Source organism: Triticum aestivum, chromosome 2A (assembly GCF_018294505.1).
Source record: "Triticum aestivum cultivar Chinese Spring chromosome 2A, IWGSC CS RefSeq v2.1, whole genome shotgun sequence".
NCBI classification, from domain to species: Eukaryota; Viridiplantae; Streptophyta; class Magnoliopsida; order Poales; family Poaceae; genus Triticum; species Triticum aestivum.
Genome location: NC_057797.1, coordinates 752530821 through 752556999, shown reverse-complemented (window position 1 = coordinate 752556999; position 26179 = coordinate 752530821). Strand labels below are relative to the sequence as shown.

The window sequence follows — 26179 nt, the reverse complement described above, 5'->3', positions numbered from 1 at the left end:
TGTGTGTGTGTTTGTTGAGGGTCTCCAGTTGCATGTTGACCATCAACTCGCAACTTGGAGTGTGTGTGTGTGTGTGTTTGTCGAGGGTCCTGAGGGTGTGTTTTTCGAAGGTCCCCAGTTGCAACCTGACCATTGACTCGCAACTAGGTGTTTGTGTGTTTGTCGAGGGTCCCTAGTTGCAAGATGACCAACGACTTGCAACTAGGGGGAGTGTGTGTTTGTTGGCGTGCCCAGTTGCATGTCAACCATTGACTTGCTACTAGGGGAGTGTGTGTTTGTCGAGGGTCCCCAGTTGCATACCGACCATCAACTCGCAACTAGGGGTATGTGTGTTTATTGGGGGTCCACAGTTGCAAGCCGATCATCGACTCGCAAGTAGGGGTTTGTTTTTCTCTGTGCCCCCAGTTGCAAGGCGACCATCGACTCGCAACTAGTGTGTGTGTGTGTGTGTGTGTGTGTGTTTGTCGAGGGTCCGCAGTGTCAAGTCAACCATTGACTCGTAACTAGGGGGTGTGTGTGTTTGTTGAGGGTCTCCAGTTGCATGTTGACCATCAACTCGCAACTTGGTGTGTGTGTGTGTGTGTGTGTGTGTGTGTGTGTGTGTCGAGGGTCTTGAGGGCTTGTTTGTCAAAGGTCCCCAGTTGCATCCTGACCATTGACTCGCAACTAGGTGTTTGTGTGTTGGGTCCCCAGTTGCAAGATGAACAACGACTTACAGCTAGGGGGAGTGTGTGTTTGTCGGTGTGCCCAGTTGCATGTCAACCATTGACTTGCTACTAGGGGAGTGTGTGTTTGTCGAGGGTCCTGAGGGCGTGTTTGTCGAAGGTCCCCAGTTGCATCCTGACCATTGACTCGCAACTAGGTGTTTGTGTGTTGGGTCCCCAGTTGCAAGATGACCAACGACTTGCAACTAGGGGGTGTTTGTTTGTCGGTGTGCCTAGTTGCATGTCAACCATTGACTTGCTACTAGTGGAGTGTGTGTTTGTCGAGGGTCTCAGTTGCATTCCGACCATCAACTCGCAACTAGGGATATGTGTGTTTATTGAGGATCCCCAGTTGCAAGCCGATCATCGACTCGCAAGTAGGGGTTTGTTTTTCTCAGTGCCTCCAGTTGCAAGCCAACCATCGACTCACAACTAGGGTGTGTGTGTGTGTGTGTGTGTGTTGAGGGTCCGCAGTGTCATGTCAACCATTGACTCGTAACTAGGGTGTGTGTGTGTTTGTTGAGGGTCTCCAGTTGCATGTTGACCATCAACTCGCAACTTGGAGTGTGTGTGTGTGTGTGTGTCGAGGGTCCTGGGGGTGTGTTTGTCGAAGGTCCCCAGTTGCATCCTGACCATTGACTCACAACTAGGTGTTTGTGTGTTTGTCGAGGGTCCCTAGTTGCAAGATGACCAACGATTTGCAACTAGGGGGAGTGTGTGTTTGTCGGTGTGCCCAGTTGCATGTCAACCATTGACTTGCTACCAGGGGAGTGTGTGTTTGTCGAGGGTCCTGAGGGCGTGTTTGTCGAAGGTCCCCAGTTGCATCCTGACCATTGACTCGCAACTAGGTGTTTGTGTGTTTGTCGAGGGTCTCTAGTTGCAAGATGACCAACGACTTGCAACTAGGGGGATGTGTGTTTGTCGGTGTGCCCAGTTGCATGTCAACCATTGACTTGCTACTAGGGGAGTGTGTGTTTGTCGAGGGTCCCCAGTTGCATGCCGACCATCGACTCGCAACTAGGGGTATGTGTGTTTATTGAGGGTCCCCAGTTGCAAGCCGATCATCGACTCGCAAGTAGGGGTTTGTTTTTCTCAGTGCCCCAGTTGCAAGCCGACCATCGACTCGCAACTAGGGTGTGTGTGTGTGTGTGTTTGTCGAGGGTCCGCAGTGTCATGTCAACCATTGACTCGTAACTAGGGTGTGTGTGTGTTTGTTGAGGGTCTCCAGTTGCATGTTGATCATCAACTCGCAACTTGGAGTGTGTGTGTGTGTGTGTGTGTGTGTGTGTGTTTGTGTGTGGAGGGTCCTCAGTTGCAACTAGGGGTGTGTATGTTTGTCGGTGCCCCCAGTTGCAAGCAGACCATCGACTCCCAACTTGTGTGTTTGTTTGTTCTCTTCACATTTTTCCTTGTTTATTCTTTTTTCATTTTTTTTCTTCACCAGATTTCGTTTCCTTTTTTACTTTTTTCATTGAAAAAATAATTTATAATTTTCTTTTTCTTATTCATTTATTCTGTTTCAAAAAGTATTTGGAATTTGAAAAAACTTTTGTTTTTTCAAAAGTTATTTGGGTTTCTCAAAAATGGTCAAAAATATCAAATTAAGTTCACATTTTTCAAAAAATGCTGCAAGTTAGAAAAAATGATCATGGTTTAAAAACATACAAATATTTTTTAAAAATGTTTCTTTTTTAAAAATTGTTCACAAATGCTAGTCATCTCTTGAGCTTTACACGTACTGGACTAAACTACAAGCTCTCACCTTGACTACATCCGTTTCTAAACCAATAGACATCCACGTATGTTTCTTAATTTGTCGTGTTTGATGATAACAAAAGAAAGTGGCACGCAGGGTACACTTATGCTTTACGCGCTGCATTTTTTATGACTTTGTGTGCTCAAACACAACGCACTTGGGTGCGTACAGTGAGCCGGCTCAGTGGCGAAGGCCTGCGCTATCTGTGTCAAGGAGAAACTGGCTGGACAATCAAATAAAAAAACAAAATAAACAAACAACGAAACAGCAAGAGAAAATTGTCAACGGGCAACAAACATGGATGACATCATCTTAGATGTGACATAGTTATGTCAGATCTAGATGTGTCCTAGTCACACCCTATGTTGCAAGAAACATAACGTCAGAATCTGTAACGGCTTCCATTGCAGCGAACTTGAGGTGTTCGAATCGATCAGACAAGATCTGAGATCTTGGAGGGCGGCCGGGTGTATCGCTGAGGTCGAACTCCTTTTCTGTTTTTCACTGTTCTGCCCTTTGTTCAGAGTTTGGCTGCTTTGTAGAGGCATATAAAGGTGCTCTATTTTCTGTAGAAAGGCTCGCTTTGCTGAGTTACTCTCCATGTGTTATGTGTAACTCTGAACTTTCTCCCACTCTTGATACAGATCGTCCTTTGGCCTTTCAAAAAGGTCACTGAAGCACATGAACGGACAAGTAGGGTGATATAAATTCTAAACTCGTAGCGGAAATTTTCATCATCATCATCATCGTCGTCGTCGTGGTATCTTTACAATCGATCAGGGTCGCGGGCCATGGCTGCATGCTTCCCTAGCTATCAGTGCTACTAATTTGGCCCCCAGCAACTGAGGTACATGACCGTCCTCAGCCCCTCTTCAGACTTCTCTGCTTGCCACCTCCCCGCCACGGCGGCCGCAGAGGTTGGAAGCTGCTTCTTGCCATGCGAGACGCCGCCGCGGACACTGGCTTTGGCCTTGGCTGTTCGGTGGATGGACCTGAGCGCATAGTTCCAGCGGCAGAGGCCAGCCTGGTCCTTGAGGGCCTCCACCGCGCCCACGCTCATGGCCACCATCCACGACGCCTTGGCCGGACCAGCCATCGCCTCTCCTTGTTCTTGCCGCGTTGCTAGAGAGTGGAAACTGATTTGTGATTGCTGTGTCTAGTACCGGTGGACTTGCAAAGTTGCGGTGATGAAAGAACAGAGCTAATTTTGTTGAACTGTCTCACTGAATTGATGCTCGTCTGAACAGAGCTAATTTTGTTGAATTGTCGCATGCTGGAGCCTCGAGGAAATGGTTTCCACGATACCAGGGGCCTAAACACCGCGAGGAGGTTAATAATCCGCCATACATCGATCTGCTTGATTACTCGTACTCACGTAGGTTAACTATAACATTTTTGGGAACACATGCTATCGGGGAGACTCGTATGAGGCCGGCCGGCCATGTGTCAGGCTCAGGCCCTAGCAAGGAGAGAATCTCAACACGACTGGTTCAGTTATCCTTCAGAGATAAAGAAGTGAGCCGACACATTCAGTTATCCAATGGTGCGCATTTGATGGAGAGATCCAACGGCTATTAGTGCTATTAGTATTGAGCTCATATATGGTTTACTTCTATAATCGCTGAGCTATCCGGCTATATATATGCCCTTCTCTGTGTAGAATGAATAAGAAGAATATGCGCAAAAAAAAAGAGCATGAATAAGAAGAAAAATTTCCTAAATCTAGTAGAAGTATCTCTTAGAATAGCGTAGCAGTAAGGTATTTTCTTCAACTTGTATCCATCCTCTTCCCAAAATCATTCAGAAAATCGTCAAATTAGTAACTGGTCAGGATGCATCCTCTCCATGACACCATGATCGTGCGCATATTCTACACGGCGCGTCTGCAACTGGGAAGAGGAGTGTCTGTCTCACTGTGAACAGAGAAAACGACAACATGTTTATAGTTAACTTATTAATACTGTCTTATTAATGTCATCACTCTGATCAGGCTCACTTTAATTAGATCTCGTGTCCCTTGAGCAGACTGCAGAGCAAAGAAATTCAGAACATGTTCGCCACAATCTCGTCACATGCAGCAGGTCGACTCCATCAAAGTACACAAAGCTATAATCTCTAACGGCCACCGCTTGCAGCGACCTGGAGGTGTTCGAATTTGACCAAAGAAGATGTGAAATCTTGGAGGGCAGCCGGGTGTATCGCTGAGATCCAACTCCTCTGTTCTCTTCTACCCTTTCTTCAGAGTTTGGTTGTTCGGTACAGGCAGCTGAGCTCTGTTTTCTTTATGCCTCATTTTGCTCTGTTGCTCTCCCCACTGTAACTCTGAACATTGTTCCTCTTTTGACAAGCATCAAGCTTTTGCCTTTCAAAAATTAGTCATGGATGCACATGGACAAAGAGGGTGAGATAAATTCATAGCCGAAATTTTCATCATCATCATCTTGCTGTATTTACAAATCGATCATGGGGTTGTGCATAAGCACAACCTGCAACGAACACAACATCCCTAAGCTACTAGTACTCCTAATTTGGGCCCCAGCAGCTGAGGTACATGACGGTCCTCAGCCCCTCCTCGGCCTTCTCCGCTCGCCGCCTCTCCGCCACAGCCACCGCGGAGGCCGGAAGCTGCTTGGTGCCCTGCGAGGCGCCCCCACGGACGTTGGCCTTGGCAGCCCGGTGGATGGACCTGAGGGCATAGTTCCAGCGGCAGAGCCCGGCCTGATCCTTGAGCGCCTCCACGGCGCCCACGCTCATGGCCACCATCCACGACGCCTTCGCCGGACCAGCCATTGATTCTCCTGCGCTTCTTGTTCTTGCTGCACTGCTGGAGAGTGGAGACTGACTTGTGATCCTTGTGTGGACTTGCGAAGTTGAACAGAGCTAGTTTGATTTTGTTGAACTGTCTCAGTGAGTTGATGCCTGTTTGTGTTGATGGTAGGAAGAGTGGGAGTCGGACGGGGTTATATACGGGCGAGACGAAGCAAAACAAGCGACTGCCGGTGCTGGTTTTCCAGGAAACCGGGTGCTTTTGGACCCACTGCACCTTTGCTTGCTTGCTTGCGCCGCACCGTTCGCTGTCGACGCCCGGCCGGTCTTGTTTTTTTTGCGGCAGAGCGGCTGGTTTTGTCCACTGGGATGGGACCAGACCAAATCCGCATATATGAGATACTTCATTTTCCTTTTATATATGGGAAACGATTGGGCGCGGTGCCGAACTTTCGGCCGGTTCGCACGCACGCTGGCAAACACGCATACGCAGTGGCCCCGCGCCCCCCGCCTTCTTCCTATGCGTCTCTATCCCCTACCTTCAACCTTACGCGTGCGCATCCCTCCCCCTCTTCCCTCTCCTGGGCTGCGACTGGGCCACCACGATCTTCATCATCGACGGCCAGGCGCTCCCTCGCCGGCCGCTATGGCTGCCTGCTGCCATGGCCATGTCCATCTCCTAGATAAAGCCTTCACAAGCGCACATCTCCTCCTCCCTCCTCGTGGGCTGCGATGGGCCACCACAAGCTCCATCACCGGCGGCCAGGAGCTCCCTTCGCCGGCCGCCATGGCTGCCTGCAGCCATGCTTGGATCTAACCCGCATAAAGTGTTGCTACCGTCACCTAGGAAAGCTTCAACAGCTGTTGAAAAAAGCTTCAACCATAGACACATAAAGCTTCAATGGCACTGCACAATAAAGGAAAGTTGCAACAGTGGTTGGATTTTGCTACTACCGGCGAAGTTTTTTGCTACATCCATTAGGTGGAGCTGCGACCTCGCGACGATGACAACGACGATTTGCTGCAACCGTAGTAGGATTTTGCTACTATCGTTGGAGCTTTTTGCTTCATCCATTCTTTTTCTAGAACGCAATGGCTGCTACATGCAACGACGAGCTACAAATGGCGACGACGGTGTCAGAATTTTTTGCTGCAACCGTTTTCTCCATTTGCTACGACCGTGCAATAGAAAGCTGCAACAGGCGGCCATGGGAGCCACATCCCAGCAGCAACGGCAGACGTCGAGCTGCAACCGGCAGCAACAAGAGCTGCATCCAGCAGAGCTGCAACCGGCGTCTGGTGTTGCCGGAGCCGCATCCATCGCCAACGAGGGGAGCTGCAACCCACGGGCGAAGTTTTGTTGCATGCGTGGATCTGGACGGCGGCGGCCGGCGGTGAGTGCAGCATCCAGCGGCACGGGAGCGGCGGGGAGAGGGGTTGCAGGTGAGGGGGTAGCGGCCGACGGGCCAGGGGGACAGCCAGGCGACAGGGAGCCGCGCTCGCGCTGCGCGCGGAGAGGAAGAAGGAGAGGGAGAAGTCAACGCACAGATCGGACGGTTGCTCGCTGGATCGGGTGGTTAGGGTTGGACCGGCCGAACCGTTTGGGCCGGTGCACCGGCGCCTAGCGTCACCCTTTATATATAGCTTTTTTCCCTCGGTGTGTAAGAGCAGCTCCAGCGCATCTATTTCGTCTGTCACCATTCGTTTGGGCCACCATGGACAAAAATGCTGGCCCAACACGCCGACTCATTTTTAAAATGTGTCCGCTTCGTGTTCACATAGACCCATTTGCGGCCCAAATTTACGGCTCAAATTTAGGGCTGAAATGCGTCAGCGCGGACGCGAAGCGGACACTCCACACGTCATCTCGGTGTCCGCCATGTCCCCACCCGGCGGCCGCCGAACTACCGCGGTCGTCTTTATTAATGACGACTGCCCACCGCGGGTCCACGCGTCAGCGACGGCGGTCAGCCTTTTTTTAATCCGAGCATGAGGTGGGGGGCTGTCCTCATCCGCTTCCAGACGCCTCTATCCCCATCTCACCACCCACTGTGCTCCCCCGTCGGCGACAAACCCTAGCCACCGCCATGGGCTTCTTCTCTGACAAGGACAAGGGCAAGGCCTCCGCTGCCCCTCTCCCCCGCCTCCCCCCGCCTCCGATGACGTCTTCAAACCGACCTCGGGAGCGTCTCAACGTCCCAGTGCACCAGGCAAGGTGGCACTGGGAGCACCGCGTCCCCTTCCCATATCCCGGCATGACGCTGCCACACGACTGACACTTGGATCTGAAGAGGATCCCAGTGTCGGCAGCGCCGCGGTCGGCGCGTGCGCACGCGGAGGAGGTGCGGCGCCGGTGGCAGTTGCTGACGCCGGAGCAGCGTCGCGATCCCGCCTATGCACTCGACTCTCCCCCTTGGGAGCAGTGGTTCGCGTTCGAGCATGAGGAGGCCAAGAGGCGCGGCGTCCACAATGTGCGGTATATCCCGCTGCCGCCCCTCGTCATGCATGATGAGGACCAGGAAGCGGAGGCCGCCTACCAGGCAGCGCTGGCAGCAGTCCTCCGTGAAAGCGAGGAGGAGGAGCGCAGCAAGGAGTAGGAGGAGGCTGAGGCGTACCAGGCGCGCATGATGAAGGCCATGGCGCTCTCCGTGGCCGGCGACTGCGTCGTGCCGCCATTGAGGGCGCCGTCCCCGTCAAGGCCGAGCCGGTACCGACCCCATCGAGCACTACTCATGGATTGGAGTGGTATGCGAGTGGGTCAGCGCGCCACCGGTCTGGTTGGGGGCGACGCCGGCGCAGGAGCAGGCCTACCTTGACCAATGGCAGCAGCAAAGGCTGTCTGAGGAGCGTCGTGAGGGCGAGTACTTCTAGCAGGTAGAGCGCGACGTGGAGAAGGAGCGCCTTGCCTGCGGTGGGCCAACCCAGTCGGCGGCGGTACCACGGCGGACAATGTTGCTAGAGCCTGGTCGACGACGTTTCCTTGGGCTAGCCCGGCCCCGACGCTCACCGGCCCCAACGACGACGAGGACGCCTAGGGCAGCGCCTCCTTGTAGTTTGTTTTATTTAATGTTTTAGTTAATATAAATTATTTGACTCCATGTTATGAATTTATTCTCTACAACAAAACAACAGTTCAATACAAAAAATCATTGTTTTTCTCTTGAAAATATCCACATAAATGTTCATTATTTCTTAAATGTATGTAGCGTAGGAACTGTTCATTGTGTTATTTGCTTTATGAACAAAAGAAATTTTTCTGTGAATTATGAAACAAAATTTTAAGATCCATGAACATATTTTTGATCAATCAAAACAAGTATTTCTTAAGAAAAAATCATGAAAAGCCTTGTGAGCAACATTATCATGTTTTGTGAACTATAAAAAAAATTGGTGAAATATATGGAAGTAACATGCATATTCTACGCGAACAATTTTGATACTCATTCGATTTCTTTTTGTGAGATACACAAATATAAAATTTATGATTGAAAATAATTATAACATAGTATGTATTTTTCTATTTTTCTATAAGTAATATTTTGTTTTGAAAGTCCAAATATAAAAACAAATTTCTATTTTGACGAGTTTGTTATGAAAGTTTTGTATTTCCCAAATATTATTCATGTATTAATAGGACTATTTTTTGTGATTAGAAACCTTCTAATTTGTGGTTAGTCGAACTGGTGACCCTTTGAAAAATGTATAAAGGAAAAATTAAGAAAAAAATATATGGAGAAACAACATCGATGCCATAAGTAGACATTATAAGAAATACATATAAAAACACAATAAAAATGTATATGATAGTGTTAGATTCTTATTGATTAACTAGTTAGAAAATTTATAGCTATGATTGATATCCATTTATATTAAATTTTTATACTTATTTACATATAATATTAATTATACATAAATAGTTTTTTTATTGATACGACGTTAATACACAAATTCAATTATTTTTCGTATTATACCTAACAACATAAATCACAACTAGTAACTTAAAAATAACTATTTTACATTTCAACATTTTCCACTAAAATTACTATAATTGTAACAACCTTATGTTATTTTTAATATATGTTTAGGATATTTAAGCAATTTAAATTCCATATAGATCTGAGAAAATGAAAAATAACGTTCATATATAAATTAATTTGTGTGCCACTTAGATGCATTGTGGTGTTACGTGTTATTTTATTAGTATCTTCAAGTATCTTGATAAGAGTTTTATATGTAGGTGCCTAGCAAATATCTCAACAGAGATTTGGGGAGCACAATTGTTTATGGGAATAGTAACCATTATGACATTATGGATCTCCTTAGTTGCTTGAGAGGGAATTATGTGTATTCGTACTTCTTGTTAGAAAGTCATTTTTTTTCTTTTGCTTCCATGGACCTGCGTCAAAATCAAAATAGATGGTCGTTCAGTAGAAACTGGAAAAGCGTTGTGATGTGCTTCACTATGTCATCGCGCCCGCTCTAATAAAAAAGCACATATTTAGAGAATGAACAACTTTGCCTTAGTGGCGACTGGCCTCAGTGCCATCCCTATCCCTTGAACCCTCCACTTGCTGTGAGCCGGGTCGACTCGCTCAATAGAAAGTACTTGCAACCAACGCAAAGCATATACATGTTGTTCCGAATCAAAACAATTAGAGATGAATTTGTTGGACAGAACGCGACGCCATAATCATGAATAGCCACCGTTTCAGCGACCTGGAGGTGTTCGAGTTGATCAGAGAAGGCGAAGATTTTGGAGGGCAGCCGGGTGTATTGTACAGTCGGCTGAAGTCGCTCCGTTTTCTGTATGCTTCTCACCTTGCTCCCCTGAGTTGCTCTCCCCGAGTAACTCTGAACATTCTTCCTCTCAAGACAAATAGTCAAAGATGCACATGAACAAGGACAGTGATATAAACTCGTAGGCGAAATTTTCATCATCATCATCATCGTGGTATCTTTACAATTGAACAGGGGACAACCAGTCAACTCTCAACTCTCAACTCTCAGGGCATCTCCAGCCGTTCGGCCCCCCAGGACGCCTAAATAGAGCGGCTTGGGGGCGTGCCGGCGCTAGTTCGGCCCCTGGGGACGACCTAGCGTCCAGTCACGCCCCCACGCGCCGGCCCCAGAATGCAGGAATTTTAAACTTGGTCGTTCCCGCTCACAAAAGACGCCGTAAATCCGGTGATCGGACGTAGTCTGGCGTTACAAAAAACAGAGTTCGCGTGCGCAATGATCCATCACTCGGCGGGGTCGGCTCCAGGCGTTGGCGGAGTCGGCGTGCACGGGCTCGGTGGTGCCGAGCTGCTTCGGTGCTGGGCTGTGTCGGCGCGGCTTCGGCACTGCTGGGCGGCGACGTAGAGGCGTCGTTTGGGCTTGGCATCCGGGTGGTCGTGGGCGTCGTGGGCGTCGTCGGCGTCGTCGGCGTTGCCGTCGGCAGCTCGTTCAGGATGAGGCCGCGCTGCACCAGGTACCACGCCTTGAGCTTCTCGTCGTTGCTCTGGAGCATGTCCGCCCCGCTCATCAGAAAAGCCATGTCGGTGTTCCTCTTCTTCGCGGTGACGTTCGTTCGGAGCAGGTCGAGTTTGATGGCGTTGTTCTTCATCAGCGACGACCACCGCGCCTCGGTCTTCTCTTTGCGCAGGACGGCCCGGGCCTTCGCATCGGCGAGGCAATGCTCGATGGACTCCTGCACTCGCGCGGTTGCCGCGTCGGCGTTTTTCCCCTTCTTCGCCAACTTGTGGTCATCCGGCCGCCCCTCTGACGCGCCCGGAGTCGGCGCGTCCGGCTTGTATGTCTCCTTGGCCTTGTCGAGGGCACGCCGGACTTCCGCCCACTTCTCGCACTTGTCAATGCGCTTGTAGACGTGGAGGTGCTTGAAGTCGGCGTCTTGGTTGTCGCCCCGATACATGGCGAACATACGCAGCAGCTGATCCTCGACGCTGGCGCCGCTCTCCGGGCGAGCCGCGACCTCCTCCACGATTCCATGCCATTTGTTGCACGCCAACTGGACACGGCCCCAATGGTCCGCCATCGCCTTGGAGCCGCGCTGCATGTAGACGCCTTTGAAGTAGGGGTCGACGAGCTTCCGTTCGTCGAACTCGGCCTTGATGCGGTCCCAGTACGTCTCCAAGCTCTGGTTCGTGCCGGTGGTCGGGTCGAGGCAGACGACTTTCCATGCTTCGGCGAGGCATTCCTCCTCCTTGGACGTTCACTTGATGCGCGGTTCGCCTGACCTGGCCGCCCGCTTCTTCTTCTGGAGCCCCTTCGCCGGAACAGGAGCCGGCTCATCCTCCTCCTCCTCCTCCTCCTCCTCCTCCTCGGGTTCCTGCGCGTCCTCGCCGTAGACGTAGCCGAGCTCGGCCTCCATGTCGCCACTGAGATCCACTACCTCATCCTGGGTGGCGAACCCGGGAGAGGCGGCGACCGCGGTCGATCCTGTCGCGATGATGTCATCCATGTCGGCCCCCGTGTCGTCGGCGTCGCCGAGGTGCGAGAAGGGCAGAGGTCCACGGTAGAGATGGGGTGTTGGCGTGGACGCGTAGGAGGCGGGCGGCGAGTAGTTGTATGGAGGGTACTGCATGCCGACGAAGGCGGGCGAGGGCGTGCGCGCAGCGGGGTGGCCATGAGGAAAGGTCACGTTCGGGTTGAACCCACCGTGCGCGTCGCCGTCGGCGTAGCCGGGCGACGATGAACCCCATGGAGATCCGGCGCCTTGCTGTCCCCAGGGCGCGTACTGGGTGTGGTTGACGACGGGTGGATTCATCCCCGCCTGGTCAACCGATGAGGAAGACGCCGCCAAGCGCGTCGCGTTGTCGCGGGCCTTCTTGGCGATGGCTCTGTTCCGCCTGTCGGCGGTGACTGCTTCGCGCCGCTGGACTTCCACCCTCCACTCCGCGTTCGACATGCCCGGCGGCTTCGATGGCGGCGCCCTCGGCTTCCTCTGCTTCGGCTGGATCACGGCGCTAGTCGCGTTTGCCGTCGCGCGCGGCATGGTGTACTTCTTCGGCGGCATGGCGGCGACTGGAAGGCGAGTGGGAGGGGGTTTGGCGGAAGAAAGGGGGAGAATGGCGGGAGGAAGGCGAGCGAACGGGAGAGATGCGAGGGAAAAGCGTAAACAAACGGCGGGAAAATGCCCTCGGGTCGCTTCCAGGGCGGGCCCACGCGCCTTTTTCGCTTGCGCCGGCTCCCCAAGCGCCCCCCAGGGCGCCGGGTTCGGCCTGGGTCCGCCGGCACTAGTTTTGGCCTGAGCCGGCAAAAAACGGCCTTCTGGGAGCGCGACTGGGGCCTTTTTTTGGCGCCGGCGCGGCAAAATCGTCTGAGGAGGCCCTGTTGGGGGTGGGGCTGGAGATGCCCTCAGGCCATGTCTGCTTGCTAGGTTACTCTTGCTGCAACGAACACAAGCATCTCTAGGCCCTAGCTAGCTACTAGTACTCCTAATTTGGCCCCCAACAGCTGAGGTACATGACTGTCCTCAGCCCCTCATCGGCCTTCTCCACTCGCCGCCTCTCCGCCACGGCCGCCGCGGAAGCCGAAAGCTGCTTGGTGCCCTGCGAGGCGCCTCCGCAGACGTTGGTCCTGGCCTTGGCTGCCCGGTGGATGGAGCTGAGCGCATAGTTCCAGCGGCAGAGCCCAGCTTGGTCCTTGAGGGCCTCCACGGTGCCCACGCTCGTGGCCACCATCCACGATGCCTTCGCCGGAGCAGCCATCTCTTCTCCTCCACCTTGTTCTTGCTGTGCTGCTGGATAGTGGAGACTGACTTGTGATCCTTCTGTATCGTAGTAGTGGACTTGCGAAGTTGCGGTGCAAAGAACATAGCTTATTTTCTTGAACTGTCTCACTGGATTGATGCTTGTTTGTGTTGATGGGAAAAAGAGTGGGAGAGAGACGTGGTTATATACCGGAGGGCCGGAGCAAAACAGACGGCTGCGGGCGCTGGTTTTCCAAGATACCGGGTGCTTTCAGCTTTCAAGAGAGCCCCCTTTTGCTTGCTTGCGCCGCAGCTCTCGCTCTCGTTCCTGTACAGTGGGCCATAGTTTTGTCCGTTACAACCAGACAAGCCAGAGAGCATATGCTGGAAGATACGGTTTCCGCCATACCAGGGGCCGTGTGAGCTTCGTGTCATAGTCGGATGGAGGAGACACCGGACTCATCCATGTGTGCGCCTTTGGCAAAATATTTTGATTATTAATAATATAAATACATCTTGATTATTTCCAAGAAACTCGTGGTATTAATACTATGCTGATACTTTTTTTTGCGGGTGGATACTATGTTGATACTGACACTGTTGTATTATCGTCATGCTATTAATGGAGAGGGATTAGCCTGGTTGAAAAGAAAAACTTGTGGTATTGGAAACGTGTGGGGATTCCTCTTGTTGAAAAGCCAATTCATTTGCTTGCATGACCCTATGAAACTTATAAAGGAAAACGTGTGACCTGACTTTTTGGGTCTTCCTATAGCTGCTCTGATCAGAAACCTGCAGATGATCAGGGTTAGTTAGTTAACTATTAATTGTGGACGAACCAAGCAACTGAAGGTAGGTCAATGAGCAAAACTGAAACAAAATGGACTGCTTGATGACACCTTAAGTACAGATATGGGAATTTACCATGTGTGTCACTTCAACACCTGCAGACTGAAGAAATTCAGCAGGTTTGCTATGAACTCGTCACTCGGCAGATCGACAAACATGAAGTACTTGTATGTTGTAATGCCATACGACCAAAAGGCCGGGTTCACAGATAACGGAATAGCTGTAAGCCGAAACCAAATTAAAGCATCAATGCATATTCCTCATCGAGATAACAAAAAAACAAACAGACAAGGGGAGCAATATGAACTGAAGTAACAAAAAATTGTCATCATCATCATCCTGATTTTTACAGTGGGGGATTCCATGGGAAGCCAGTTAGTACCAAGTTTCTACATCGTGGTTTGAGGCCACAGAACCAAACACACACACCCCTAGCTAGTAGTACCAAGTAAACAACTGCTAATTGGGACCCTAGCAGTTGAGCTACATCACTGTCCTCAGCCCCTCATCGGCCTTCTCCGCAGCAGAGGCCAGAAGCTGCTTGGCGCCTTGCGAGACGCCCCCGCGGACGTTGGCCCTGGCCTTGGCGGTCCAGTGGATCGACCTGAGAGCAACTCCAATGGGCTGACCTAAATGGATGAGGCATTTGTTCGTTTTTTGTCTGTTTAGATCGGTCGCCCGCCCGGCATCCGCCCAGTTTTGCATTTGGATCGACAGTGCGCCCAACGTGCCGACTTATTTCATGCCCGCATTCAATTTCTAAATAAAAAGGGCCCGCGACCAATCATGTCAGCGGTCATGTCTCATATCGGCACCATGCCAGCGTCGGCATACAATGCCGGCTACAAAAAATATCACCACAGTTCATGCTGGCGCACTCGTCAGCCGGCCGGCACACATGTCAGCACACAAAAAAGGGTAGGGCTTGAGTTCGACGACGCCATCGTGGCTCCCGTGGTCATGCGGGCACACCTGCCGGCATACAAAAAAGATGGCCCTCGCCGCCATAGATCACTTGTCGTCGAACTTGAACATGTCGGCCTACATCTTCTCGAACCACGGCCTCTTCCTTGGCGACACGATGTTGAGATCCACCTTCATGATCTCCATCCCGGTCATCATGCTCGCAAGAGCCACTTCTTTCGCCTTGGTCTTAGCGTTGGCGGCCTCGATCTCTAGCATCTTGGCTTGCTTCTCCGCCTCGAGCTCGAACATCTTGGCTTGCTTCTCGGCGTCAAGATCAAGCCTCCTCCTTTGGATCTCCATAAAAGCATCCATTTGCTCCGCCTTGAAACGCCAGCGCTCCTCCTCTCTTGAGTCCTTCTTATTCGTCATGCCGTCCACGCTTGCGATCAAGGCGTTGGTGGCCGCATCTCGCTTGTCCTCCTTCTTGAAGTTGGTCTTCCCCCACGGCCGTGCCGGCTCGCCCTTCCCAACATCCTTCATGGCTTTCTTCCCCCCACGTGCCTTGAGTGCGGCATATCGCGCCTTGAACTTCTCTTCGTCCTTGATGACCCGATAGCAATGGGAGAGGTTGAAGCACTTGTCATTGTGTTGAACCTTGAATGCCTCCAAAGTTTGAAATGCCTATAAAATGTTTCCATGCAAGCATATGGGCAAGTGATAGCAAATGAAGACGTAAAAGGATGATCATGATGACACAAAAGAGGGCGGCTTACTTGCTACCATACCATGTCTTGCATGCTGATGTCGCTCACGGGGCGGGCCTTAACGCTCTCAAGGGTGGCACAAAACTTGTTGCACTCTTGTTGGATCACCCTCCATCGCTTGGGAATGGAGACCCACCCGCGCGTGCTCACAAATTGGTAAGGCGGAAACTTCTTGCGCTCATGAAACTCTCGGTGCACACGAGTCAAAAAGGTGGAATGCTTTTGCTCGGCGCCCGTCTTTGGGTCTTGTCCAATGTCTCGCCAACACTTGCAAAGAAGCTTGTCCTCGGTAGCTGTGTACGCCTTCGTGCGCTTGCTCTTGCGCTTCGGCTTAGGACCGGCGACTTAGTTGGCGACCTCGTCCTCGAACAAAGGCTCCACTTCGATGTCGCACTCGTCCTCTTCCTCTAGCCCGTAGTCGTTCGGGAACTCGTGGTCGAGGGGGAAGCCGTCCAGGTCGATGCCGACCTGATCATGCATGAAGGCCGCCTGATCGGGATCATAGCCAGCGGCCGGCGTGAACGCCCCGCGGCCGTCCTGGCTTTGTGTCTCGTCGGGATAGTAGCCAGCGCCCGGCGCACCACCCTCGAAGTTGAGGTTTTGCATGTAGTCCTCGTCGACGGCGGACGACATTTCCTCGAACAGGTTACGGGCGTCCGAGAGCCCATCGGCCGGCGTCTTCCGCGCGCATTTCCTCGTGTCGCCGGATGACGAGCCACCGACCATCGGGGTGGCGTTGAGGTCGATGGGCGCGGGCGCGGGCGTGGAAGGCGTGACCACGCTCACGTCGGGCGAGCACTCCCCGAAGAGGCGAGAGGCCTGCGGGTAGACGTGGAAGCCGGGGACCGGGTTGCAAGCCGACGTGCGGGGTGAGTCGGGCAGCACCATCCGAGGAAACGCCGACGAGCCAGTGCTGGCCGCGGCGACCACGGCTTGGACGAGGCTGTGCTGGCTAGGGTTTACCTCTAGCATGTAGAGCGCCTCCCTCGTTGCCGCCGTGACGCGGGCGTTGGTCAACTCCTGTTGCGCGGTGGCGACGGCGGCGGCCTGCACGGCGGCCTTATCCCTCGCGTCCGCGGCGTGCCTCCGGCCCTTCCTCTTGGCCGACTCCCTGCCCGCTGTTCGGGCGTCAGCGCCTTCTTCGTCTTGGTCGCGGTGGCGGTCTTGCGCGGGGCACAAGGCTTGCCTTTGCTGGAGGGGGTGACGGCGTCGGACGAGGCGAGGGAGGCGAGGCCGGCGGCGGCGTCGAGGTCGAGGTCGATGGCGTCCTCCATGGCTGGTTGGGGGACGGGAGCGCTCGCGGGCGGGAGTGTTTTGGGGGATAATAGGGGGAAATGGTGGTGGTTGCCACTGACCGGCGGGGGCAGGCTCAGGGAGAGGAGTAGGCGCGCGTGTCCATCTCGTGTCTGCACCGACGCAAATCCGGCTCAAAATTAAGCCGGAAATGGGTCGCCCGCGGACGAAAAATGGACGCACGTCCGTTTGGGTCGGCGCTTTGGACCGTCGCTTTTGTCCGCGCCGATCCAAACGGACGCGGGCGGACGAAATGGGTCGCCCCATTGAAGTTGCTCTTAGTGCATAGTTCCAGTGGCAGAGTCCGGCCTGGTCCTTGAGGGCCTCCACGGCACCGATGCTCATCGCCACCATCCAAGACGCCTTAGCCGCACCGGCCATGATCTCTCCGTGTGCTGGTGGTCTGAAATTCTGAAGTACTAGCTGATGGGTGAAGAGAGGTAGAGTAGCTCGTTGTCGTGTGTAGAGTGCGGAATTTCTGGTTGTGAATGAAGTGGGATGAAGGCTGGTTGATGCTTGCGTTGATGAGAGGGAGAGCCGGGCTGGGACGAGGTTATATACTGGAAGGGGGCTGGGAGGTCCGGACCAAAACAGTGGTCGCGGACGTTGGTTTTCCCATGAAACCGGGTGCTCCCGGAGTCATCACTCTGCTACTACTCTGCTTCTTCGCGCTGCAACTATCGTTGTTGTGTCGTTTTGTTCCCCGTGGAAGTGGTGGTTTTGGCCATTGTGAGAGAGTCTGGGATTGGCACGAGCCGGCGGATATAAGATATGAATGAGTATAGGTGATGCGTGTAAATATTCAGTAAGCAGATTCAAATGTTATTGCGACTTGCGTGTACTAACATTAGTTGTCTTAGAAATAGCATCCATGGAAATACTATAGAACTATTGTTTGTAGGCTAAAAAATGTGAGAATTGTCGAAGTTACTGCTTCATAGAAAGCAATTTTTGTAGTTGCCATAGATGTGGTTTTGCACATGTGGTAACTAAGTGTGCAAATAAAATTGGCAGAACATGAATATAATGGGGAAATGAAAAATACATTTTAGAAAAACATAAAAAAATCAGGTAAAATTTCGGAAGGTTAAAATTGGATAGTTATCATAAATATTCAGGAAACCATGTAATCTGATAAAATTCAAAAGATTTAATTTGCTAAATTTTAATTCTTCAAAGGTAAAATTCTCTTAGTTTTAATACATTTTGAAATATAGAAGATTGTTCGCAAATTCATTCATTTTGACCAATTTTTTCCGTACCTCTTCATTTCCATGTTTTCTTGTATAGACAAAAAAAATCCTAAAATAAACATATATTGTTCAGCAATTGTCTGAAATTTTTATTGTTCTATTTTCACATCTTTTGTGACCATGAGGTCACGGGTTCAAGTCCTGGAAACAGCCTCTTGCAGAAATGTAGGGAAAGGCTGCGTACAATAGACCCAAAGTGGTCGGACCCTTCCCCAGACCCTGCGCAAGCGGGAGCTACATGCACTGGGGCTGCCCTATTTTCACATCTTTCCCATGCTTTGTAAAAAAACACGGTGGTGATTATGCTACCATGTATGCAAAACCACTTTCAATGGGGCAAAAATACCAAATCTAGATGTTTTTGACACTTGGTTGACAAAGATTTTTTTTATGTTTGGAGCCAAATTTAAGATTTGACAATACTTGGAGAATCACCCCCCCCCCCCCCCCTAAGGAATAATATGAATTCAGTATATTCAAAATCATCGCATCAACTTGATGGTAAGACAACTATAAATGTGTGGAGATGCAAATCTAGACGTTTGACACTTGGGAGACCAAAAATTTCTCACATTGTAGTTTTATACTTTGACAACTGATGGAGCAAAATATATATTTATTAAAATATACAAAAAAATATACAATACATGCCCATGCAAATTAATAAAAAGGTCTAACCACCGGCGTCATGTAAAGTCAAGAAATGTTAATTGTACAACTTTTTTCTTCGCTCTTGCTCTCGTGCGAACTCCCATCTAGGGTTTCCCTGCCTCTCGCTGGCGCTGCGGTCGGTCGCCTCGTCTACTATGGTCCTTGGAGGCACGGTGGATACGGGCTTCGTTTTTTCATGCTTTTCGAAGTTTTGTTAGGGTTTGTGTCATGCTCAAGAAGATGGGGCGGCAGCGGCTTCTTGTAGATGGAATAAGGTTCTCCCCATCTAGCCCACATCCCGTTGATGCTTCAACTATCGTCGGAGGGCGTGTGGACGTGTGTTTCCAGCGGATCTCATGGGATCTGGTCAGCGTTTGTCTTCGATGGATCCGCCTGGATCCTATCTTTGTTCGTCTACGTCTCTGTGTCTGCAGGTTGGATCCTTTCGATCTACACTTCTCTTCATCGGCTGCTCTGGTGCGCTGGTCATATGGGGTCTTAGCACGACGACTTTCCAACTGTCTACTACACTAATGTTTGCTTGAGGTACGGTTTATTGATTAGTATAGGTGGACCCCTATACCCATTCGAGCCAGGACACATGCGACGTTTTCTTTTTGACGGGTGGTACATGGGCCACATAATATAATATACAAAGAAACGATCCGATCAAGTAAGAGTCCACCAACACCAAGAAAAGATATTTACTTTAAATCTCAACCGTCAATCTTTATGGATAACACAAAATCAACGGATATAAAAGGATGACTTATGAAGAACTATGAAAACTTCCGTCCTTTATTATTAGCCACAGAGACGCCTAACAAATATCTCAGTAGATTTCTGCAGCACAATTGTTTATGTCAACATTAATAATTATGATATTATTGATCTGCTTAATGGCTTGAAAGGAACTTGTGTGTGTGCTCGTAAGTACTCCTCGTTAGAAAGTTAAATTTTCTTTTGCTTCTATGGAAATAGACGGTCATTCAGTATAGAAACTGAAAAGGGGTTGCGATGTCCTTCACTATGTCACCACGCTCGCTCCAATAAAAAATCACATTCTTAGAGAAAGAATGACTCTGCCTTAGTGGCGACTAGCCTCAGTGTCATCCATATCCCTTGAACCCTCCACTTGTTGTGAGCCAGGTCGATTCGCGCAAAGTACTTGCAACTAATGAAAAACATATACATGGTGTTCCCCATTAAAACAATTAGAGAAGAATTTGTTGCGGGTCCCCTCCGACCCTACTTAGTTCAACCAAATGAACTTAATGTTTCAAAAATGAAGTGAATTCTGAAAATTTAGTTCATTTAGTTGAACTAAAGAGGGTCGGAGGGTACCCTCAAGGTTTCAATTTGAATGCCTAGTTGGACAGGAACACGACACCATAATCTCTAATAGTCACCGTTGCAGCGAACAGGGTACCCTTAAGATTTCAAATTCTGAATATGAGCATCGTACGCGTATTCTACACGGCTTGCCTGCAACTGGAAAGAGGACCGTGTGTGTCCCACTCTGATCAGAGAAAAAACACGTTTAGTTAACTTATTAATACTGTCTTATTAACGTAATCACTCTGATCAGGCTCACTTTAATTAGATCTCATGCCCCTTGAGAAGACCGCAGAGCAACGAAATTCAGAACATGTTCGCCACCATCTCGTCTGTCGACTCGAGCCACAATAAGCACATCCAGTCAAAGTACACAAATATATAATCTCTAACGGCCACCGGTTGCAGCGAACTGGAGGTGTTCGAATTCCATCAAAGAAGATGCGAAATTTTGGAGGGCAGCCGGGTGTATCGCTTCGGTACAGGCAGCTGAAGTTCCTCTGTTTTCTGCATGCCTCGTTTTGTTGAGTTGCTTTCCCCGTGTAACTGTGAACATTCTTCCTCTCTTGACAAACATCAACCTTTGGCCTTGAAGAAAATAGCCATGGAAGCACATGGACAAGGAGGGTGATATAAACTCATAGCCGAGATTTTCAACATCATCATAGCCGAGATTTTCATCATCATCATGGTGTTGTATTTACATCGATCATGGGGTTGTCGCCTAAGCACAAGCTGCGACGAACACAACACCACTAAGCTACTAGTACTCCTAATTTGGGCCCCAACAGCTGAGGTACATCATGGTCCTCAGCCCCTCCTCGGCCTTCTCTGCCCGTCGCCTCTCGGCCACCGCCGCAGCAGAGGCCGCAAGCTGCTTGGGGCCCTGCGAGACGCCGCCGCGGACGTTGGCCCTGGCCTTGGCTGCCCGGTGGATGGAGCTGAGCGCATAGTTCCAGCGGCAAAGCCCCGCCTGGTCCTTGAGGGCCTCCACAGCGCCCACGCTCATGGCCACCAGCCACGACGCCTTCGCCGGGGCAGCCATCCCTCCTTGTCCTTGTTGTTCTTGCTGCGCTGCTGGAGAGTGGACACTGACTTGTGATCCTTCTGTATGGCAGTAGAGGACTTGGGAAGTTGCGGTACTGAAAGAACAGAGCTGATTCTCTTGGACTATCTCGCTGAATTGACGCTGGTTTGTGTTGATGGGAGCAAGAGTAGGAGGGGGGCGGGGTTGTATACACAGAAGAGCCAGAGCTAAACAGGCGGCCGCGGGTGCTCCCAGGAGAGCTCACTTTTGCTTGCTTACTCCGCAGCTCTCGCTCTCGTTCCCGTACAGTGTAAGTGGGCCATGCTTTTGTCCGTTACAGCCAAACAAGGCAGAGAGATAAGATTAGATAGGGGTGACGCGCACGCAGGAAGATTAGATAGGGCCGTGTGAACTTTGTGTCAACGTCTGATGGAGAAGACACCGGACTCACCCATCTGTGCGCCTCAGGCAAAACATCTTGATTATTAATGATATAAATACATCTTGATTACTTCCAAGAAACTCATGGTACTGATATTATGCTGACACTTACACTGTTGTATTATCGACCTGTTATTACGGAAACGGGTTAGCATGGTTCAAAAGAAACGTGTGGGGATTCCTCTTGTTGAAAAGCCAGTTCATTTGCTTGCATCACCCTAGGAAACTTAGAAAGAAAAACGTGTGACCAGCCTTTTTGGCTCTTCCTCTAGCTCTGATCAGAAAGCCTGCAGATGGTAAGGATCAGCTAACTATTTATTGTGGACGAACCAAGCAACTGGAGGCAGATCAATGAACAAAACAGAAACTAAATGGATTGCTTGATGGCACCTTCAATATAGATATGGGAATTTATCATGTGTCACTTCAACACCTGCAGATAACACCTTCATGTGTGCTGCAGACTGAAGAAATTCAGCATGTTTGCTAGGAAGTAGGAACATGAAGTACTTGTAAGTTGTAATGCCATACGATCAAAGGCCGGGTTCAGAGATAACGGAATAGCTGTAAGGTGAAACCAAATTAAAGCAAACAATGCATATTCCTCATCGAGGGAACTAAAAAACAAACAGACAAGGGGAGCAATATGAACTGAAGTAACAGAAATTTGTCATCATCATCATCCTAGTTTTTACAAGGGAAGCCAGCTAGTACCAAGTTGTTAGACTGTATTTACATGTGTATATTGTAACGTTGTATACCACCTCATTATATATATATGTGATAGGCCACCCCTAGAGGGTTGTGCCGGTTCCCCCCAAAGCCTATTGTTTTACATGGTATCACGCTAGGTTACGTCCGCTTCCGCCTAAAAACCCTAAGCCGCCGCAGCCGCCGCGCCCGCCGTCGCCGTCGCCCGACTGCTATGACGTCCGCCGCTGCGTCCGACTCCACCGCCACCGGTTTTCTGCCGGCCTCCCTCGCGGCACTTCTCTCGAGGCCGCTGGATGCCGCCTCCCTTCAGGCGCCGATCGGGACACGGAGCGTCGGCTCCCTCTTCGCGCTCCCGCCGGCTGCTACTTCGCCCGGGCAGGCGCTTGTGGCCCACACCGCCGCCGCCCCGTCAACCGCGGCTGTCGCGCCCTCGGCCACTGCGCCGCTGGTGGCGGAGCACGTCGCGCTGGCAGGCTTCGCGGCGTCAACCGCGGCCATCGCGCCCTCTGTCACCGCGCCGGCTGCCCCTCTGACTGTCTCCACGGTGGTCTCACCTCAGCCAGTCTCCTCGATGGGATCGCAGCCGCCGCCGCCGTTTCACTTCGGCCATCTCATCACCATCAAGTTATCGTCGGACAATTACATCTTCTGGCGCGCGCAGGTTCTTCCGCTTCTTGGGAGTCACTATCTGCTTGGCTATGTCGACGGCTCTCTCCCTTGCCCTCCTGCGCTGGTTGACAGCGTGCACGGTCCGGTCTATAATCCGGCTCACCGTGTCTGGACAGGGCAGGATCAGGCGAACCTCTCCTCCATCCAGGGGTCGCTCTCTCCGGCCGTTGCTGGGCTTGTTGTCTTCGCCAAGACGTCCCACGAGGCATGGACTATTCTTGAGCGCTCGTTTGCAGCACAGTCGCAGGCTCGTGTATCTGGGCTCCGTCGCCAACTTGGGGAGTGTCAGAAGCTTGACTCCACCGTCACTGAGTTCTACAACAAAGTCAAGAGTCTCGCCGACACGCTGGCCTCCATTGGACAGCCCCTCACCGACTCCGAGTTCAACTCGTTTATTGTCAATGGTCTTGATGAGGAGTATGACGCCCTAGTCGAGATCATCAATGAGAGGGGCAACTCCACGCCCATGCCAGCACACGAGGTCTTTTCACGCCTCCTGCTTACTGAGCAACGAGTCGAGACGCGCCGATCCAGGGGCAATGGCGCCCTCTCGGCAAACGCCGCCACCAAGGGTGGTCGCTCATCTGCTTCATCCAGGGCTCCTTCGGGGCAGTCACCACCACCCGCCTCGGCCCCTCCTCCTACTGCGACGCTACCAGGGGCTGGCGGTCCATGTGTGTGCCAGCTTTGTGGTCGCGATGGGCACTGGGCCTCGAAGTGTCACAAGCGCTTCCAGCGGGGTTTTCTTTGTCTCGGCAATGACGGGAAGGATACACGCAACTTTGCTCGTCAGGTCGCCATGGCTGATCGTCCGTCGCCGCAGAAGCCACAGGGACACATTCAGTCCTACTCCATTGATCCCCACTGGTACATGGACTCTGGGGCGACAGAGCACCTGACCAGTGGGATGGGGAAGCTTCACACTCGTGAACCCTACCATGGCTCCGACAAGATCCACACCGCCAATGGAGCAGGTATGCACATCTCTCATATTGGTCAAGCATCACTTCTCACTAGACATGCCAATAGGAGTCTTCAACTTCGCAATGTTCTTCGAGTTCCATCTGTGACACGTAATCTTCTTTCAGTTCCTAAACTCACTCGTGATAATAATGTGCTTTGTGAATTTCATCCTTTTGATCTTTTTATTAAGGATCGGGGCACGAGGGACATTCTTCTTAGTGGGCGGCTCTGCCAAGGTCTCTATCGTCTGGAGCATCCTAGCGTCGCTCGCGTCTTCAGTGGAGTTCGGGTATCTCCGTCACAGTGGCATGCTCGTCTTGGTCACCCGGCCACACCTATTGTCCGGCATGTTTTGCGTCGTCATGAGCTTCCTAGTGTGTCTAGTAATAAAGGTGTAGCAGTGTGTGATGCTTGTCAGCAGGGAAAGAGTCATCAACTTCCTTTTTCGGAGTCCAGTCGTGAGGTGAAACATCCTTTAGAACTTGTGTTTTCAGATGTATGGGGTCCTGCTCAGACTTCTGTTAGTGGTCATAATTACTATATCAGTTTTGTTGATGCTTACAGCCGCTTTACCTGGCTTTATCTTATCAAACGTAAATCTGATGTGTTTGACATTTTTGTTCAGTTTCAAAAACATGTTGAACGCCTTCTCAAGCACAAAATTGTTCATGTTCAGTCGGACTGGGGTGGCGAGTATCGCAACCTCAACTCCTTCTTTCAGTCGCTTGGGATCACTCACCGTTTAGCATGTCCACATACACATCAGCAGAATGGTTCAGTAGAACGTAAGCATCGTCACATTGTTGAAGCTGGTCAGACTCTTTTGGCCCATGCATCTGTTCCGTTTCGTTTTTGGAGTGATGCTTTCACCACTGCATGTTTTCTCATCAACCGTACTCCCACTCGTGTTTTGAATATGAAGACTCCCATTGAAGTTCTCCTTAATGAACAACCGGACTACACCTTTCTCAAGGTGTTTGGGTGTGCTTGCTGGCCCCATCTCCGTCCATATAACAAGCGTAAGCTCGAGTTTCGTTCCAAGAAGTGTGTTTTTCTTGGTTATAGCTCTCTTCATAAAGGATACAAATGTCTTCATGTGCCCACTAATCGTGTCTACATCTCTCGGGATGTTGTGTTTGATGAGCATGTTTTTCCCTTTGCCACAGTTTGAGACTTGCAGGCGCAATCTTACCCTTCTAGATTCATTAGAAAGTGGCTAAGATTGAGGGAGGGTGTTAGACTGTATTTACATGTGTATATTGTAACGTTGTATACCACCTCATTATATATATATGTGATAGGCCACCCCTAGAGGGTTGTGCCGGTTCCCCCCAAAGCCTATTGTTTTACACAAGTTTCTGCATCGTGGTTTCAGGCCATAGTACCAAACACAGAGACGCCTAGCTAGTACTACCAAGTAGGCAGCTTCTAATTGGGACCCCAGCAGCTGAGGTACATCACCGTCCTCAGCCCTTCCTCGGCCTTCTCCCCTTGCCGCCTCTCCGCCACCGCCGCAGCAGAGGCTGGAAGCTGCTTGGCGCCCTGCGAGACGCCGCCGCAGACGTTGGCCCTGGCCTTGGCTGCCCGATGGATGGATTTGAGGGCGTAGTTCCAGCGGCAGAGGCCGACCTGGTCCTTGAGCGCCTCCACCGCGCCCACGCTCATCGCCACCATCCAAGACGCCTTAGCTGCGCCCGCCATGATCTCTCTCTGTGCTGCTGGTCTGAAACTCCGAAGTAGGTGATGACTGAAGAGTAGTTGTCGAGTGTAGAGTGTGGACTTTGTGATTGTGAATGAACTGAGATGAAGGCTGATTGATGCTTGTGTTGATGAGAGGGAGAGCGGGGCTGGGATGAGATTATATACACGAGGAGGGCTGGGAGGTCCGGAGCAAAACAGTGGACGCGGACGTTGGTTTTTCAACGAACCCGGGTGCCTCCGGAGTCATCACTCTGCTACTACTCTGCTTCTTCACGCCGCAACTATCGCTGTCGTGCCGTTTTGTTTATTCCCTGTGGAAGCGGTGGTTTTGGCCATTGGGAGAGAGTCTGGGATTGGCACAAGCCGACAGAGATAAGATATGAATGACGGATAGGTAATGTGTGTAGATATTCAAATGTTATTGCGACTTGCGAGTACTAATATTAGTTGTCTTAGAAATAGAATCCATGGAAATACAGTAGAACTATTGTTCGTAGGCTAAAAAATGTGAGAATTGTCGAAGTTACTGCTTCATATAAAGCAATTTTGTAGTAGCCATAGAGGTGGTTTTGCACACGTAGTAACTAAGTGTGCAAGTAAAATTGGAAGAGAACATGAATAAAATGGGTAAAAGAAAATACATTTTAGAAAACATAAAAAATCGGGTAAAATGTTAGAATTTGGAATTGGGTAGTTA

General features: G+C 50.8%; 5 protein-coding genes across 5 annotated transcripts; all 5 read right to left on the bottom strand.

Moving 5' to 3' along the window:
- Positions 1-3283: 3283 nt before the first annotated feature.
- Positions 3284-3568, bottom strand: LOC123186436 (uncharacterized). The gene has a single exon (XM_044598205.1). The coding sequence runs from the start codon at positions 3554-3556 to the stop codon at positions 3284-3286; it is 273 nt and encodes a 90-aa protein (XP_044454140.1). The 5' UTR covers positions 3557-3568.
- Positions 3569-4862: 1294 nt separating this feature from the next.
- Positions 4863-5406, bottom strand: LOC123186435 (uncharacterized). The gene has a single exon (XM_044598204.1). It carries the CDS (start codon positions 5248-5250, stop codon positions 4984-4986), a length of 267 nt encoding a protein of 88 aa, XP_044454139.1. The 5' UTR covers positions 5251-5406; the 3' UTR covers positions 4863-4983.
- Positions 5407-12577: 7171 nt separating this feature from the next.
- On the bottom strand, positions 12578-13086 carry LOC123186434 (uncharacterized). The gene has a single exon (XM_044598203.1). The coding sequence runs from the start codon at positions 12933-12935 to the stop codon at positions 12663-12665; it is 273 nt and encodes a 90-aa protein (XP_044454138.1). The 5' UTR covers positions 12936-13086; the 3' UTR covers positions 12578-12662.
- A 7512-nt stretch (positions 13087-20598) lies between these two features.
- LOC123186433 (uncharacterized) lies at positions 20599-21229 on the bottom strand. The gene has a single exon (XM_044598202.1). The coding sequence runs from the start codon at positions 21010-21012 to the stop codon at positions 20740-20742; it is 273 nt and encodes a 90-aa protein (XP_044454137.1). The 5' UTR covers positions 21013-21229; the 3' UTR covers positions 20599-20739.
- Positions 21230-22017: 788 nt separating this feature from the next.
- LOC123186432 (uncharacterized) lies at positions 22018-25852 on the bottom strand. The gene is made up of 2 exons (XM_044598201.1): positions 25137-25852; positions 22018-22153 (listed from the first exon to the last, which is right to left on the bottom strand). The coding sequence occupies exon 1, from the start codon at positions 25480-25482 to the stop codon at positions 25210-25212; it is 273 nt and encodes a 90-aa protein (XP_044454136.1). The 5' UTR covers positions 25483-25852; the 3' UTR covers positions 22018-22153; positions 25137-25209.
- Between the last annotated feature and the right edge of the window lie 327 nt (positions 25853-26179).

Coding starts and splice junctions, on each gene's coding strand:
- LOC123186435 (XM_044598204.1), bottom strand. CDS start 5,250: ATGGCTGGTCCGGCGAAGGCGTCGTGGATGGTGGCCATGAGCGTGGGC.
- LOC123186432 (XM_044598201.1), bottom strand. CDS start 25,482: ATGGCGGGCGCAGCTAAGGCGTCTTGGATGGTGGCGATGAGCGTGGGC.
- LOC123186433 (XM_044598202.1), bottom strand. CDS start 21,012: ATGGCTGCCCCGGCGAAGGCGTCGTGGCTGGTGGCCATGAGCGTGGGC.
- LOC123186434 (XM_044598203.1), bottom strand. CDS start 12,935: ATGGCTGCTCCGGCGAAGGCATCGTGGATGGTGGCCACGAGCGTGGGC.
- LOC123186436 (XM_044598205.1), bottom strand. CDS start 3,556: ATGGCTGGTCCGGCCAAGGCGTCGTGGATGGTGGCCATGAGCGTGGGC.